We start from the raw sequence: 17,632 nt of genomic DNA on the forward strand, positions 1-17,632 counted from the left end.
AGTTTGAAATTCTATCTTTTTGTGCATGTGATTGGATTATTGTTCCTACTGAAGCATTGAAATGCCATACTTACTAGTATTAGTCAAAACTTATAATTTCAATAGACTTTGAAGAGTTCCAAACAAACATGTTCACCAAGTACAAGCATCAACCTCGCTTCAAAAAATCTTTCAAATATTAGAAAATGTATCCATCAAACTCATTTCTAAGGTCTTAGCAAAAAAAGGCCTCAAAACCTCATTCAACTTTTAATGAGCAACCATCAATTTGCATTCCAACAAACCCAAGTTGCTACATGTGCTTTCATTTTTTTTATAATTCAAGTGTCCAAATTTCGTATTTCTCGAGTAGTCGTAAATCAACATCTTGGGTGAATAAAAAAATTAATATTTAAGACAATCCAAATGACCAAGAGGCCGTGGAAACTAGCTATAGGAAATGCTTTGAACAAGTGATGAAGATTAAATTCAAATAACAAGTTAAAGTTTTATTATTATTATTATTATTATTATTATTATTATTATTATTATTATTATTATTTCACGTGGTATTTACATATAATATTATTGTAATAGATTATGGGATAAATTTTGTGAAATAATCTGACTCATACAAAGAATCATTGTGGTGGATAAATTTTTCATGATTTATTTTATTTTTAAATACTATGGAACAGTCTTGAACGGACTGAAGGTTATTATCTTGCTAAAATAACCATATATATATTTGCCTGCAATATCAACGTGGGCCGGTACGGTTTACCCTTAATGGGCCCAGGCCCAGCAGCGGTGTCGAGCTTGGCGTCCCCAGACTGGACCATCCTCAAGTGTGGAACTCGTGCCCACAATGCTACTCTGCCTTGGACAACAAGTCGCGAGTCGACGAGCGCCTCGTGCCTTTTAAGAACCCACCCAAATCTCGACCTTCACTGCCGTCGTCTCCTGCTTCCTCAGCTCCCTCTCAATTTGCGGAAATGTTCCTCACCAGGTTGATCTTCTCTCTCTCTCTCTCTCTCTCAATTTTATCTACCATTAATGTTTCTCATCGATCGTGATTAACTCTTGCTTGTGTTTCGGGTGGGTTTTATGATCTCAGGACCGAGTATGATCGTGGCGTCAACACTTTCTCCCCGGAGGGGAGGTTGTTCCAGGTCGAGTACGCCATCGAGGCCATCAAGGTTGGTACTCTCGTCATCAGCTTATTCTGCATTTTGTTTCATCTTGGGATCTTTGAGACGGAAGGTCCTCGGATCCTGTGTTTTAGATCTGGGCTGAATGAGTTTGATTCTGGTGGCAGTTGGGTTCTACCGCCATTGGATTGAGGACGAAGGAAGGCGTAGTGCTTGCCGTCGAGAAGCGTGTGACCTCACCGTTGCTGGTTTGCTGATTGACCCATTCCTTTATTTTCTGTCTGTGTTTAGATTATTAATATGGATGAGTACAAGTTGGATTTTGTTGCTGAAGTTCTTAAAATATCACACAAGCAACAGTAGAAGAATCAGAATTTTACCTTTAAAATAAGAGCCCGTGTTTTGTGTTCTATGTGCTAGAGCGGCGTCTGTGGGAATTGCACGATATCTGCAAATATATTATTTGTATTAGAATTTGGATATGTCTTTACTTTACCTTAGTTTCTCTAGTCGCCATCAGATGACTTCTCATCATTTAGGTGGAAGTGTAGGAGGATAGTAAATCCTTAAGTTTGAAAGCCTGTGCTATTACTGGATGAGGTACCTGTCTGATATAGTGGCTCATTCCTCAATTGGAGAGTGTGAATAAAACAAGGACCTCGCCCATTTATTTGATTTATTCAGTTCCTTGTCTCAGATTAAATACAATCATGGGCTGGAATGATACTTTAAACCTTGCCAAAAAAGGAAATAATGGTTTGGAAACTTTTATTGAGACATCCTTTTCTATGGTGACTGGCAGTCGAGTATCCTGTTATGAGTGGAGGTGGTGGAAGAGGACGAGATGGGAAAGGGTAGAGTGGGAGAGAGATTCGGGAAAACTAATTGGAGAGTGGTAACAGTGTGAATAATGCACCATAGCTACAGAATGAATCATTGTAAAATATTCAATGTCATGTGCACATTTACATGTCAAAATGCTATATAGACATGCATTAATCAGACAAGACTGAGGTACTAACAATTGATGATTTAAGAAGTAGAGGAAGTCCTAAGGGGGCATTTGGCTCTTGGAAGAAAAGATTCCTATGATTCCAAGGTCCTTGTCTCCACTTTAATGGAAATTTGGAGGTTTCTTTGTTGTAAGTATTGAATGCATTTGTGACACCACAACTATTGATATATGATTACCCAACGACACTCAGCCACTATTTTGTTGTGTGCATTGTTGTATACTTTTCCAAACTATATGTCTTTGCATATAAGGTCACCATCCTTTATAGACCATTCAATCAATAGCCTCATCAAACATCATTTATGCAAGAATAATTCCAGCATCAGCCCCATCTTTCTTTCCGTTGCAATGGAGTGAGTTTCTGTCATTATGCCTTTTGGATTAGTGGCCAGCAAATCACATCTCCTCGATCACCTACATCTTATGAGCGAGCAAAGGATATCAGGGCCTTGAGATCATAGGTGCATTTGGAAGTGGAAGAATAGTCAGTTGAACATCCACAAGACCAAAAAGGTTGGGTGGAGGTCAGAATATCTACATGCGAGATAGAGGGAGGGAGGTTGAGATTCACCTACAAGAGAGAGAGCATGAGACGAAGGGCAAATAGGGAGGCGGCATTGCTGCCTGTGATGAAAATGGGAAGAAATAAAAAGCACGAGAATGGAGAGAAGAAGTAGATTAGGTATTAATTGACATTTTTGTAAGTTAGTCCATCAATTTTCTAAAATTGCAATTGGGTCCTTAAAGAAATAAGTATTATATCAGTGCCTGTCACTTGCACAAATGATAGATAGTGAGAGAAGCCAAAGACGTGTGTAAAAGTAGAGAAGATGAAGACGTACCTTGGATGCAAACCCATTATGTTTGCTTATTGGTGGGTGAAAAGATTTTTTTTTCAGTGTCAATTGATAAGGAACAACTATTTAAACATTGATCTAAAAGATTTTAGTTGTCAGTTATATTGAAGATTGCCTAAAATTATCATTTAAAGTCCCAAATATTTTTCGGGCTACATGGGTTTTATATCATCATTGGACTTTATCCTAGTTTATTTCACTAGTAATATTTAGATTTTAAAATCACTTTTGATGACACTAACTAGAGTTTATTTGGTCTCCCTCTATCCTCAAACCTTTTATTATAATCATTTGGACTTCTCTAACTATATAACATATTGATTGCCTTTCAAAAACTCGTCTTGCTTTCTCTTGCACCGAATTTGTTCCTCAGATATCTATACATATTATATTTGTAAACATGTAAATCTGGTTTATATGATGTTGTAGGTGCTTAAATGCTCAAGTCTGGTAGATGCTTAAATCTGATATATGAAGTTCCATTTCCTGTGAAATTTGCATTCTATCTTCATCAGTCTTGTAGCATACATAATGTGTGACCAATTAGTTTGATGAATCACACATACAACTTCATAGCTGGGCAAAATACCAAAATTGATCCATGTCCTCTAATCAATTGGATGAACCATTCACTACCTGTGTCTGCATCAACAGGACAGTGATGAATGATAATGTCACAACTCCTTTTTTAGGTTGTTAAAAATGTAGCTCCGTGCAGATATGATACTGTAATTTATGGAATGTTGTGTTGAAGCCATGTTCCTTGGAATACTTCTCTACTTTATGTGCTACAAAGAGCTTATGTTTTGAACAAGGTTGAAATTCTTCTTAGGATATATTGAAGCATCACTCTCTGCATCAGCTGATCTCTGTTTCAAGTTTGCTAATGGTTTCTTAGTGCTTAGTCCATTTTGATAATCTTTGACTTGTTGACCATTTTGTGGCTTCTTACTACTTAATCCTTTTTTACTTTTACAGGAACCAAGCAGTGTTGAGAAGATTATGGAGATTGACGAACACATAGGCTGTGCAATGAGTGGATTGATAGCTGATGCACGAACTCTTGTAGAACATGGTCGTGTTGAGACTCAGGTACGGTTCTACAGCTTTGGTCATATTGGAACTTTCATCATATTTGTTTGAATTCAGTAAGACTGGTCAGACAGATTATTTTTGTGTTTTCTTACTGATTAAATCAATTTGTCTACCAGAATCACAGGTTTTCCTATGGTGAAGCAATGACTGTTGAGTCAACTACCCAAGCACTATGTGATCTGGCGCTTCGATTTGGAGAAGGTGATGAAGAATCAATGGTTAGCACTATAAATTCTTTTTGCAAATACCCCTAAGAATAAGTATAGGGGGACATAGTTTCTGTATCTCCTATACTTTGTAGAATTCATGGTTTGCACTATAGATTCCTTTTGCAAATACTCCCAAGAATATAGTTTCCGTATCTTCTCTTCTTTGTTTTACACCATGGACAGGTTCTTAATTAGCATGGCTATGCTGGCTCACTTTTTGAGTATTCAATTTCTAGTATGATGTTTGTTTAATGAATACTCAGGAATTTCTTCAAATTCATATTGATGGTATGTTTATATGTTAACATAGTTTTAATGTTCTGAAGAACAGCTTCGAGTTTTGTTTCTAAAATGTTTAAAATCACAAATAATGAAACTTTTCATATGATTTTATTCAGTTTAAATAATCGCGTGGTAAACATATTTATTTTGCAAGCTAATTCAGTAACAAATAATATAAAATTTATCTAGCAAAGGCATAATTGTGTATACCCAATCTAGTTTCTGATTGTATGCAGAAAACTTGGTGGATTTACATTGAATATAGTTGCTAACATTTCTTATTCAGTTTTAATGTAAAATTGGTTGCATTTTCAATTATGCTGATTATGTTGCTTTTTGTGAAAAGCAGCGAAAGAAGAGAATGTCTTTGTCCAATAATGCTAAGTCAGAGTCATTTGCTGCATAAAATGTATTTACATGTACAGTCCCTAACTCAATTCATGCCAACAAGAAGATGAAAATACAAAAAAGAAAAAGCTTTCAAAGAAAAGCCCCATAACCTGTGGGCAGATTAAAACAAACAAGAAAAAAAAAGGATTGAGAAAAAAAAAAAGGAATTTACTCTTCTGTGTATCACCTTGCATCTTCAATTTCTTCAATATCAATAACAATCCTTATAAATCATTTGTAATGTTCATCATCACCTTTGACTATTCTTCATTTTCTTTGCATACCACCCAGATTGAGATATTTATATGTTTCGTAGAAGTATAGAAGGGGGAGAATAGTATTGTTAGGAGTTAACAATTCCCTGGGTGAAAAATCTTAAGCAATTTCCATCAAGTTTACATGTATACTCCTTTTAATAGAAAACAGACTCATCACTTTAGATCTGCAACACAGTTGAGGCTCTACCAGATCTATCTTCAAAATCACCTCCAAACTCCAAAGGCGTGCAATTGTGTTATTTCAACAACAATGTAGTGGAGCAAAGAAGTGAAAATTTTCATTCTGCATTAACGTTGTTGTCAAGTCAACAACAGGAAAAAAAAAAACAATCAGCATTTTATGCATAGTTTTGCTTTACAAGGGTGTTGCTAAGATCTATATTTTTGTCATGATTTTGCACTAAATAGATTCAGTTTCTTGCAACCAAGGATTTGCATTTCTGCTTTGATCTTCTTCTGTATTCTCTTCTCCATACGGTTATAAAACCATGGAGAGGTATAGCCATGTATGTCTCTGTTCTGCCAGATTATTGTTTATCCATGATTAATTACTGGATTATTACTTGAGTTTCCCTGTCTAGGATTAATTGCGGAATTATTGATTCCCTCGTTTAAACTTGCACCTCAAACTTCCAATAATTGTCATATGAAGGTCTAACTAATTAGTATTTGTGCAGTCACGGCCATTTGGGGTGTCTCTTCTGATTGCTGGTCATGATGAGCATGGACCTAGCTTGTAAGTACTGGCTACTTATTAACGTTATCTAGTGAAGCAACTGATTATTGATGTTGTTGTGGTTGTGCAATAGTTATAGATTTATTTTATTATTAATGGTGTTTGCATTGGAAAAGTATGCACATACCATTATGGAAATATGACAAAAAACTTTTTTAGTTCCTTTAATATTTAACTATCTCATAGGATAATATTTTATTTCCTCAATAAGCTACACTGTCTGAAGTGCTAAAATGTATAAATTTTCACGTTAAACCCTCCTATTAGGGAACTGATTTTATTGTCCTAGTGGATTTTTTACTACTATCAACATAATCTTCCTGCGTCCTAAACGATTCTTCCCAGAGATCACTCTTTAGGAGATACAAATATTCTAGTGCATATGTATTATTGTGCTGGACCTTTTCGTATGTTAATGTTTCTGCTTGATATTACAAATGTCAGAAGTTATCTGGTAAAATCTGAAGTCTCTCCTACAGAGTCTCTGCTATGTAGTCCTGTATTTCAATGTTTTGCTTCAAATGTTACATGCTATAAATTGCAGGTACTATACTGATCCATCTGGCACATTCTGGCAATGCAATGCAAAAGCAATAGGATCTGGATCCGAAGGAGCTGATAGTTCTCTTCAAGAGCAATACAACAAGGTAGCTACTATGGCAATTTTAGATATACGTGGCTATGCAAGGCAAATTTGCTTTGATGGCAGCCTTCTCTATTGTGGCTACTTAGATCTATAGTAATTTTCTGTTTGTGGTATTGTGGTGGCGGTGATGAGAATAATTTCATGAGGGCGCTTGTTTATGCAGGACCTGTCCCTTCTGGAAGCTGAAACTATAGCTCTTTCCATCCTGAAACAAGTCATGGAAGAAAAGGTATATTTCTTGTGGTTTTTCTGTATCTACCTGCTTTAGAAGACAGATTAAAGCATCCCTGTTATCAAACCTGGATTAGGTTCATTCAGGCTCCTGGTCAATGAATTATTACTTGGTCTATTTGGATAAACTAATCCGGTGTGCTTAGATGTTTACTTCTAAATCATATAAACACTGCATTTAAATATGATAAAGAGAGAATACACTATTCAATCTGGTACAAGCTGACCTGAATGTATGTTTTGGGTACTTTGTATTAGACAGGTAAATTGGACTGAGGCTTAAGGATCCAGTTCTAGGGTTTCATTTTGTTTTACATAAATTGCAGAGTATTGCAACTTTTACATTTCTAATTACTCATTTGCATTAACAGGTAACCCCTAATAATGTTGACATTGCAAAGGTGGCTCCTACTTACCATCTATATACACCTGCCGAGGTTAAAGATGTCATTTCTCGCCTCTGATCGGCAAGGCCATTTATCTTGTTATCTGCGTTTCTTCGTACTTCATACTACTTGCTAGATTGCTGTTTAATTGTGCTGGATGCTGTGAGCCATTGAACCAATGGTGACATTGCAAAGGTGGCTCCTTATTGTGTTCTGGTTGCTTATCCATTGAACCAATTTATTACGTTCAAAGAAGTTTAGTAATGTCATCTGCAATTTCTCTAAAGTTCTATTCCCTTGGAGTCTATCCTGTGAAATTATAATAGGTCATCTCTCATTTTTCACATTCGCAGTGAAACAATTAATAGCTCACAAAAAATAGCTGAAGGTTGAATTTTAGTTTGCAAGTGTCTTGTACTTTGACTGGTTCCAAAATTTTGGGCTCAGGGTAGTTCACATTTTTATTGTTTTTTTTAGAAATTTGATATGGACAACTTTCTTGGGGGCCTTTGCTAATATTTTACCTCATTTACTGGATGTTTTTCAATTTTCACCAATGTAACAGGAGACTTGGAGAGGAAATACTACAAGTGTTCAAGTCAATGTCACATTTAAAAGCGGTATTGTTGGAGAATTGCTAGTCCAGTTTATGCGGAGAACATTGTGAATGAGGAAGTGGACTGTGTTTAACTAGCCCTTTTTGGTTCTCATACCTCAAAGAGGTTGAGGGTATTAGGGTTTAGGGTTATGTTAGGTTGTTGATTGTGTTATGCGAATATTCTATGAATCTATCTATTAAATTATTATGCTACAGAAAGAACAAGCTGAAACTATTGCCGAAACTAAGCTCATTAATAATTAATCTATGCAACACTGCATACAAGATGATATTATCTTGGTCTAAGAGCTGTGCACTTCTTCAGCTGACTGAAATGAGATGCAAAGATGTGATGGCGAAGGTAGATATAGATGGAAAAGCTCATGCTAAGTTGAATTTGTACTTCATCTAAGATACTTCAAATGAGGCTGGGATACTAGAGAGTTTGAGCAACTGCTCATGGGTTCCATCACGTAGGCTTTGTTCCAAATATTTATGGAATGGCAAATGGACTTTTAGCTTTCCGGCTTCTAGGGTCATATAGGAAGCCTTTGAACCCAAGATCTGGAAAACTCCTGTTTCTATCGATCCTTATGGACCGAGCAGAGTAGAATTATGGAAGATTTTGCTTGTAGAATTGGAATGGAGAAAGGCTCTCTTTCACCGATTACAAAATGATCGGTTAGTAACACATTGATGTGGACAATCAACTTAATAGGAGTCTTGCTCAACACATCGATAATGATAAGTGGAGGTATGCCATACAACCTTTTGCTTCCCATTTGTCATTGCCATTATAGGCCTTCCACACGGAGTAACATTTGGCCAACTTTATAATCTCATGCGGGATTACTAGTCGCAATGATTCATTGTTCCTTCGGCTGCGAAGGCTGCTAGTCGTAGCATAAACAAAAAGGTTGTGACAAATGTAGCATGTGTTTACTCTCTTTCTCAAGATAACTATGCTACATTGCTTTTGAATTTATAACTAAACTTTACACCCTATATCTCATATCTACTTTTAAAAAACTATACTAACATATCAAGCATATTTTAGATAATTTACCCGTTTTTGTATTATGGAACTCTTTTCATTTTCAGTTATATTTATTCTAATCACTCTAAATTAGTTTTACATTTTCATTTCTAAAACTGTTAAAAAAATTTCTCAGAAATGATTTTCATTTCCATTGCTAATTAAATTTTGGATTGAATAGATTTGAATAGAAAGAGGACTTTTTTGCTATTACAATGCCACAGATGAATTAATAAAATGGAACAAAAATTAAAGTCAATAGCAATCAATAAAACATGAAAATTAACATGATATTTTTTCAAGGACGATATAATTTAATAATTGTTAGTTCTTCTGAAAATATTATTGTTATTTAATATAATTTAATAATTGTTGTTTCGGCTGCCGAATGAATCACAGTGCGCGATACATGCTAACTAAATTTGATACTTGGACTAATAAAGACTGGGAAGCAAGTGCTCAATGGATGTCGAGAGCTTTTACTAAGGTGGCAGATTGTGTTCAATGAACACTGTTTCAGTTACCAGACGAAAAAGATCTATGTTTCATGTACCAAATCCATGCGTTTGGTCGATCCATCCAACATAACAAAAACATGAATGGACTAGTCTTTTTTTTGCTTTATTCGAATGACCTCAAAAACTTAAAACTTTGACAGGAAAACAGAATGATCTTGTGAGTTTTAATCGCGGAATTCTCCCATAAAAGCCTCATGGAATGTCTTGAGCCTGGAGATGATGGCTGGAATCTTGTCCTCCTGTGGCAGGATCGTGCATCTTATATGCCATGTTCCAGGTACCTTCTCGAAATAAAAGAGACAAGAAAGATTCAGTTATCACCTATATAAAAATTTAGGCCATGAAGAAAATGGTTTACGGATTGAATTGAAAACTAGCTTGCCTGCCCAAAGCCTGATCCAGGAACAACTACGATGCCTGTGGCATCGAGAAGGCGCCGAGCATAGAACGCGTCTGGTGCTGCATTCACTGCCTTGGCTGCTTGAATTGCCTTGTTAGGTAGGTGCAGACGCGGGAAGAGGTACATTGCTCCTTCAGTTTTGTTGCATGTTACGCCTTCTAAACTGTTAAATGCGTCTTGCAAAGCCTGCATTAAACAAACAAAGAGAAGAAGAAATCTTGAGGGACTTAACATCAAGAAGGAACCAGTAGACTAGTACTTGTTTGTTATGGAAGTGTTCTGCTGGTACGACATCGCTTGGGGCTTAAGTACCGAGGAGGAAAACAATTTATATTAGGTGTGCCAACACATTTCCAAAAATCTAGTGAATGGTTATCTCATTGTGAGGATGTTGGCTTGAGGCAAGAGTTCAAGTACAAGAAATGAGTAGATAGTGAAATTATGCCGCTATCTGAAACCGAAAACAATCTTATTTTCCAACGTGAGTGAGGTCAACGAAAGCAAAATTCCTAGACTTCTAGGTGTGGAAAGTACCCATGTGAAATTTTGAATTGTGTTTGTGCTGTCATTAGGTTGATGAAGTTCTAAATTTTACCATGGCAATGTTCACATATAAGTTGAAGCTAAGAACTTTGGTTTGTGATGCCAATCAAAGAAAGAACCAAGAATTAGAGAGGATGAACAGAATATCACCTTTGCACGTCTGGCCAAAGACGAAAGAATCCCTTGTTTCTCTACATTGAAAGATTCATATGATTCGTCTCCGATCTGCAATTTTGTCCAAATTACTGCTTGAAGATAGCTTGCAGAAGGTAAGGTGAGTAGGAAGACAAACCTTTGGGGGATTCATTACAAGACTAGCAAGAATTTGACCAGAAATGTTCGAGCAAAGGTTTACAGATGCCAGCTTGTAAATTTGTTCTCTCACTTCAGCACTGAAGCCAGTTACCTCCATGTACCCTCCTCTCTTTCCGCATTCTCCATAGTAACCTGATGACAATAGAAAAATTAAAAAAAAATAGAAAACAGGTATAGAATAACTAAGCAACATGCATACCTTTAGAAACTGACTGAAACGATACTAATGGGAGATCTTCATCTCCATATCCCATGGACCTTGCAATTTTCTTGAAAGAGTTAAATTTCTTATCATCAACATATATATTTTCCTGATATACCTGCAACATTTTGATGTAATGTATCCAGGTTCAAGCAACTAATGATATGTTTGTCTCGATGATGACAAATGAAGTGTTAGGTGAAGGAAAAGAGCTATCTTGGTGACCTCACCTCATCAGCCAGAAGAACCAGACCCTCATTCTTACAAAAATCAACAATTTGTTTCTGGTTTTCCTCTGCAAGAACCTGGCAAAAGGACATAAGATCCACTAAATTAATTGTGGTGTCGGTATGACACTTTAAACAGTCAGCCAAAGTATTTGGCATAATTATAATAGGAATCCATCTCCTTGTAAAATCAGTGTAACAGATATATTATGATTCAATGAAAATATAAAAGGATAAAACAATAGGTGAGTCACTTTTGCTAAAGTTTTGTTCACGTGTTTGGAAGTCGCAAATGGCTCTTTAAACATTGATATTTGCATTGGTGAGACAAATCACATTAATATGAACTCCATCACATGTATAAGAAAATACATTTTGGCTAGATTTATCAAAACATGATATTTGATATTCTAAAATTGGAAAGAAAAGAATAATTTTTTTATATGTGACTAATATGTTGTAAGGTATTAACATGAGAGAAAAATAAATGACAAACCTGTCCAGTGGGGTTGCCTGGATTTATCACAACTAATGCCCTAACCGTGACTCCCTTGGATCGAGCAACATCTAGTTGTTTCTTAAGCTCTGCAATCTCCAATCCCCAGCCAGTTGATTCGTCAAGGTAATACGGAACCTAATCATTGCAGTTCTATCATTTAGTCCCTTCATTTCATAAACAAGATGGCTTGCTCAAGATATATGATTAAATATACATGTTAGACTTTCTAACAGACATGGGAAATATCTTATGGAAGACGGCATAACTAATTAGGTTTCAATACATAAAAAAATAAAACTAATTGTTGAATCTAAAGATTGACAATGCATATTTGTGTTATCCTCAAAACATGATAGAAAGAACAAGAATTAATTTCAGTAGGTATATGAATAAATGAGCATACAAGAGAGCCGCCATGGAGAGCAATGGAGGCGGAATATAATGGGTACTGTGGAATGGGGCAGAGAATGCCATCTTTCTCAGATCTTATTAATAACTGCATCATCATGTGCACCTGACAGTGAAAAGATGAGTAATCACTAATCAGCATGTTGAACAATGCGTCCAATCTTCATCATGAAAAAGGTAGAAGTTTAACTAGATACCGCAGGGCTTGCTCCATCTGTTAGGAAAATATCATCTGGATTAGCAGGAAAGCCATCACGATAAGAAATTCCAGCAGCGATTGCATCTCGTAATCCTTTAATGCCCTGCAAAATCATAAGCATTATATACCTTGAGACTCTTTGACAAATGGAGATGAAAACACTTGTACAAACAACAGAAGCAAGTTGTTACCTGACTGTGGCTGTAAGCTCCAGTGGCCTTACCAGGAATCACATCCAAAATCTGCTGAGCTCTTGCTATTGCATCAGCACTGCATACAGTATGACAGCATTAGTTACGGACAGTGGAACTAATATATGTGTATAGTAAATATTCTCAGTGGTAAGTTGTATACCTAGCAGAAACATTGTTTGGATACATCCACAACAACAGCAACAACAACAACCAAGGCTTATCCCATTAAGTGGGGTCGGCTTGTTTGAATACATCCAGTTGTTGATATATGTACATATGAACTTATGCACTTGTTTGAGTTGGTTATAGTGCAAGTTCAGTGCAAAATTGATAAAACTGTTGTCTTATGCTGAAAATGTATTATCAGGTAATCGGAAGTTCTAATGCTGAAAATGTATTATCAGGTTACCAAAAGTGGGGGTTTGCATACAAATGCTTTTCAATCTGAATAATTTGGAAAATGAAAAACTATATGGAACATCAATCATCAAACTGAGGGGAGGACAAAGTCAATCACTAAATTGTGACGTTACACAAAATACTTATTCAGAAGACGACATGGTTCTTGCAGCGTTCAGTTTATCAACAAGGTTTCACAGATAACTTTACTCTGAACTGAAGCTAAAGACAGAAGACGTATTTTATGTAGTATGAATGGAACTTGCATTGAAAACCAATTACAAGATTTTTCAAGACAAGATCGTTAACATTGCTATCAGCATACATCACAAACAAAAGAATTTCATGTACAGTTAGAATTACTTAATTCAATAGCAATGCATTTAGAATCAATGTTCCCAATGTACCTGAACAAGGCGTGAATCCCAGTTTTGTCCAGAAGAGATGGGTGATCACACAGGGCAAGAACCTGAAATAGCATATCTGAGAATGAGGAACTAGATCTCACTCACTAATCAAAACAATTCTATATATACCCACCTCTCGGAAAAAAGTAATGGGATGCTGGCCTAGAGACTGAGGATTCCCAATATTACAGTATAATATCTGCCAATATAAAACCAAATTTTTAATGAGATTGTGGGAGGACAAGTTAATTAGAGCTAAATGAAAACTAAAATGAGAAATACTCTACAAACAACACCTAAGTTATCCATCATACTAGATTTTAAGTATGCAGTGCACGAATCTGCAAAAACATGCAAACAGAAAAAGAATACACACCTCATCAAATGGATGAAACCCTGGCTTGTTTTGCAGCTCCTGCTGTAATCTCTGTATTGGGGGAATATATAACAGAACAATAAATTATTTGAGGTGATACAATTACTTGAGGCCAACAGAATCAGGCATTGTCTAAAACTATTTGTTAATCTGAGTTCGTCTTCATCATTGAATGTAACAGTAAGAATGTCACAACATCATACTATGTTCTTAGATGCTAAGCACCAGATAAGCACCAGAATATGTCTGACCAGGAGAATGGAAACTAATATAAGTCATATGTTCAAACAAAAAAGATATAATGCATTTCTGCCATAAACATTTGATACTTGCAAGTTTTTATCTTCCTTAGATTATTTCAAATTTATCTTCCGTGGATAGTATTTACAAGGTCACGTGCTGAAATCCTGGATTAGTAATAGCTTAATGGCTTTCTGGCTTTTCAAACGTAGAGGAACTTCATGAAACTAAAATAGGTTTCTTTCTGCTCCACAGATATAATGGAGGATATCCTAATCAAACCATAAATTGTAGAGGAACAGCAGATATTTATCCAGATTCTTCAATAAGTAACTGTTGTCTGAGTATGCAAGTTAGCCAAGGGTTAAGGTAATAAAATTTTCCCCATCAGGAAATCTCAATGCAATTGTGATTCTATTTTTAGTTTGTTTTTTCCCGGTGAGACGTCTTTTTCATAAATTACCCACTGATGTCCTTTATTCCTCAAATTTCTCCTTTTATAGAATCAACTTTCGATCAATACTTAGGTAGCGTTTGGTTTAGAGATTTGGGAATGAGGGAATGGATTCATTCCCAAACCTTGTGTTTGGTTGATGGGAATGGAATCAAAATTTTGGAATGAAACCCAAAAATTTGGATATGGATGAAACTCATCCCCTCTCTTGGGTTTTGATGGAATGAGAATAAAAATTAAATTTTAGACGAAAATACCCTTAGTATATTTGTTCAATTTTTCTTTTATTTCACTCTCTCTCCTTGTTCTCTCTCATCATACTTTCTCTCTCCTCATTCTATCATCACATTTTCTCTCTCAACATACTTTCTCTCTCCTCATTCTCTCTCATCACACATTCTCTACCATTTTCTCTATATTTTTTCTCATCACACACACACTCTCTCATTATTTTCTCTCTCTTAATTCTCTCCCCATTTTTTCATCATACTTTCTCTCTCATCATACTTTTTCTCTCCTCAATCTCTCTTACCATACTCTCTCTCTCCATATTTTATCTCATCATACTTTCTCTCTCTTCATTCTCTTTCATCACACTCTCTCTTCTCATTTTCTCTCATCACACATTTTCTATCATTTTCTCTCTGTATTCTCTCTCATTATTTTCTCTCTCTTCATTCTCTCCTCATTTTTTCATCATACTTTCTCTCTCATTATACTTTCTCTCTCCTCAATCTCTCTTGCCAATACTCTCTCTCCATATTTTCTCTCATCACACTTTCTCTCTCTTTATTCTCTTCCATCACACTCTCTATCCTCATTTTCTCTCATCACATTTTCCCTCTCTTCATTTTTCCTCATCATACTTTCTCTCTCATCACATTTTCTCATCATACTTTCTCTCTCATCACATTTTCTCATCATGCTTTCTCTCCTCAATCTCTCATTTTCTCTCATCACACTTTCTCTCTGTTTATTTTTTCCCATCACTTTTTCTCTCTCAACACACTTTCTCTCTCATCATACTTTTTCTCTTCTCAATCTCTCCTATCACAATCTCTCTCCTTATTTTCTCTCATCACACTTTCCCTCTCTTTATTTTTTCCGATCACACTTTTTCTCTCATTACACTCTCTCTCATCATTCTCTCTCATCATATGTTTCTCTCACATTCAACTTTCTCTTCCATCTAATTTTTTCTCTTATTTTCCTCTAAGGGTAAAAAAAGAAATTTAAGTTCATTCCGATTGAAAATATTCAACTAACCAAATATTATTTTTAAGAATGATACCCAAGCTCATACCTATTTCCATTCCACAATACTATGATACCCATTCTCATTCCGATTCCTAGGAGAGAACCAAATGACACCTTAATTAAGTTTCAAAATAAAGCTTTCAGTTAGACCAAATGTGTCGTTATATAGAACCTTGACCAGTCCGACCCCACGAAAATTTTCCATCTGTCATCGGGGTAAATCGGGAAGCACTCGTGGCGAACGACCCAGAAGCTCAGCATCCCGTAGTTGCGCACCCCATTTGGAGAAAAAATCCTTACAAATGCACCGTAACTGGAAATTGAACCGCAGGTACCTAGGTGATAACTTGGAGTCCTTCCGTTGCACCATAGCCCTAGGCGCAAGTACAAAAATAGACTAGCACATACATGCAATCACCTTTCTAAAATGTTATTACTGAGCTAAAATATTAGGGGGTGCTTGGTTGGATAGAATGTGAGTGGGGGATGGAAAAGGGATTGAAAGTTGATATTTGATTTGGGGGGTGAGTGATGAGTCTCACGGATTCATTCTCCCAAACATGGGAATGGGCCATTACCAAGTAAAATGGGGAAAATGGGAAAAAACACTCTTAGGATTTTAAAAAAATGTGTGTTCTGCTCTAAACGCTGTAAAATGTCGAACTTTCTTTATTTTATAAATTATAACATGATAAATTACAACATAATTTAGATATAATTATTAGTTTATATATTTTAAAAAAATGTAATGTAATAAAAATATAATGTGAGGGAGTAATTTTAAATGTAATTATTTTATATTTTTAAAAAATGAGATATAGTAAAAAATAAAATGTGAAAATACATTGATATTGATTCATTTATTAGCAAATCAAGACACCATTTATGACAATAGTAATGATTCCTTAGTACTAACCAAACAACATAATTCTATCAATCATACTCATTCTCCACTTCTATCAATCTCATTCTCATTCCCTTCCGCAAATCAAGCGCCCCCTAAGATTTCCGTGTATGGGAGTTGTAAGCATTCAATCATGCACTAAATCTCGGTGGGATGCCAAAAATATAAATTGTCAAATTGCTCATTTTACTTCTCCCGTGACTGGTATGATCATTTGGTGGAACCCCTACCGAAAATTGCACACATATAAAACGTTAACAGAATTTCAATATGTTGTTCATCAGCTGAAAGATAATTAAGGAACTATTTTCTTAGGCTCCATGCCTCCATCTCTAGGCACGGAATAAAGGCAGCAGTTTAGGAATGATATCAATCACAATCTAGCAAAGTGAAATCGAAAAATACAGAATAAACACTAGAGGTAAACGAAGTACCTGGGCATGGATAACAATTTCACCTCGGACAGCATACTCACACTGCAAAACCTGAAGTAAAAGAAAGAAACAGCTCTAATATTATCTATATCCTTAGCCATTATTTTATGCTTCTAAAAGCCTATCAATTGTTGGCGGATATCAGTTAGAAAGAAACATCAGTGAGCAAGCGCAATCAACCCAAGAGTATAATCCCACAATAACACTCTCAAAAAGAGAAGAATCTTGATTTGTGAGTAGTGGTGGAGGGGACGCATGAAAGATGGAGTATGCACATCGGAGAAGCTCACCAGTACAATTTTTTAACCAAACTAGCACGAAAGCTTGGAGCCGAAGAAAGACGATCGAAGAGACGATAGAAAAAAAATTTTAAAAAAAAAAACGAGATTTGTGTTCAAGGAAAAAACTTCCAACCTTCGGGTTGATCGATTCGACAGTGACAACACGAGCAGCGGGCTCCATGGCAGCCGAGTCGGCGACGGTCAGAGACGGAGGCGGACAGCGAGAGGAGAGCTCGGAGACAAGGAGGGAGTCTTTCGCCCTTCCCGTGGCGAATCGACGCAACGCGAAGACCCTGACCTCCCACCACTTGTTAAATACTCGCTCGCTTGCTTGCGGACCACGAAAGGATAATTATCAAACTGAAGAGTGACGTTCTTGACCGGCCCTCCCAAGAACGCCCACGGATTCAACGGCCGTCGTAATCTCTACCAGAAAGCCGAATAGGACACAAAGTGAGGACTCAAAATGTACTCTTCTCTGCGCAA

General features: G+C 36.2%; 2 protein-coding genes across 3 annotated transcripts; one reads left to right on the forward strand and one right to left on the reverse strand.

Moving 5' to 3' along the window:
- Positions 1–768: 768 nt before the first annotated feature.
- Positions 769–8,058, forward strand: LOC121976929 (proteasome subunit alpha type-5-like). Of its 2 annotated transcripts, XR_006110711.1 has the most exons (10): positions 769–988; positions 1,097–1,178; positions 1,298–1,378; positions 3,981–4,094; positions 4,214–4,315; positions 5,934–5,992; positions 6,537–6,639; positions 6,802–6,867; positions 7,241–7,450; positions 7,821–8,058. XR_006110711.1 is itself a non-coding variant. In XM_042529351.1 (9 exons), exons 1-9 carry the CDS (start codon positions 975–977, stop codon positions 7,331–7,333), a joined length of 714 nt encoding a protein of 237 aa, XP_042385285.1. In that variant the 5' UTR covers positions 769–974; the 3' UTR covers positions 7,334–7,541. The 2 variants fall into 2 exon arrangements, 1 of the variants encoding a protein (XP_042385285.1); XM_042529351.1 differs by lacking the exon at positions 7,821–8,058 and having other exon boundaries at positions 7,241–7,541.
- Positions 8,059–9,334: 1,276 nt separating this feature from the next.
- On the reverse strand, positions 9,335–17,472 carry LOC121976926 (alanine aminotransferase 2-like). The gene is made up of 15 exons (XM_042529349.1): positions 17,280–17,472; positions 16,866–16,916; positions 13,577–13,627; positions 13,334–13,399; positions 13,201–13,262; positions 12,392–12,470; positions 12,199–12,303; positions 11,997–12,107; positions 11,591–11,728; positions 11,098–11,172; positions 10,865–10,985; positions 10,643–10,797; positions 10,501–10,575; positions 9,790–9,993; positions 9,335–9,688 (listed from the first exon to the last, which is right to left on the reverse strand). Exons 1-15 carry the CDS (start codon positions 17,325–17,327, stop codon positions 9,572–9,574), a joined length of 1,458 nt encoding a protein of 485 aa, XP_042385283.1. The 5' UTR covers positions 17,328–17,472; the 3' UTR covers positions 9,335–9,571.
- Between the last annotated feature and the right edge of the window lie 160 nt (positions 17,473–17,632).

This window comes from Zingiber officinale, chromosome 4B (assembly GCF_018446385.1).
Source record: "Zingiber officinale cultivar Zhangliang chromosome 4B, Zo_v1.1, whole genome shotgun sequence".
Lineage (NCBI taxonomy): Eukaryota > Viridiplantae > Streptophyta > Magnoliopsida > Zingiberales > Zingiberaceae > Zingiber > Zingiber officinale.

Excerpts from the sequence above, each read along its gene's own strand:
- LOC121976929 (XM_042529351.1), top strand. Across the intron at positions 4,095-4,213 it reads ATGGTCGTGTTGAGACTCAG|AATCACAGGTTTTCCTATGG; the intron begins GTACGGTTCTAC and ends TTTGTCTACCAG. Across the intron at positions 4,316-5,933 it reads AAGGTGATGAAGAATCAATG|TCACGGCCATTTGGGGTGTC; the intron begins GTTAGCACTATA and ends GTATTTGTGCAG.
- LOC121976926 (XM_042529349.1), bottom strand. The coding sequence starts at position 17,327 with ATGGAGCCCGCTGCTCGTGTTGTCACTGTCGAATCGATCAACCCGAAG. Across the intron at positions 12,108-12,198 it reads CAGATGGAGCAAGCCCTGCG|GTGCACATGATGATGCAGTT; the intron begins GTATCTAGTTAA and ends TTTCACTGTCAG. Across the intron at positions 9,994-10,500 it reads CTTTGGCCAGACGTGCAAAG|GCTTTGCAAGACGCATTTAA; the intron begins GTGATATTCTGT and ends TGTTTAATGCAG.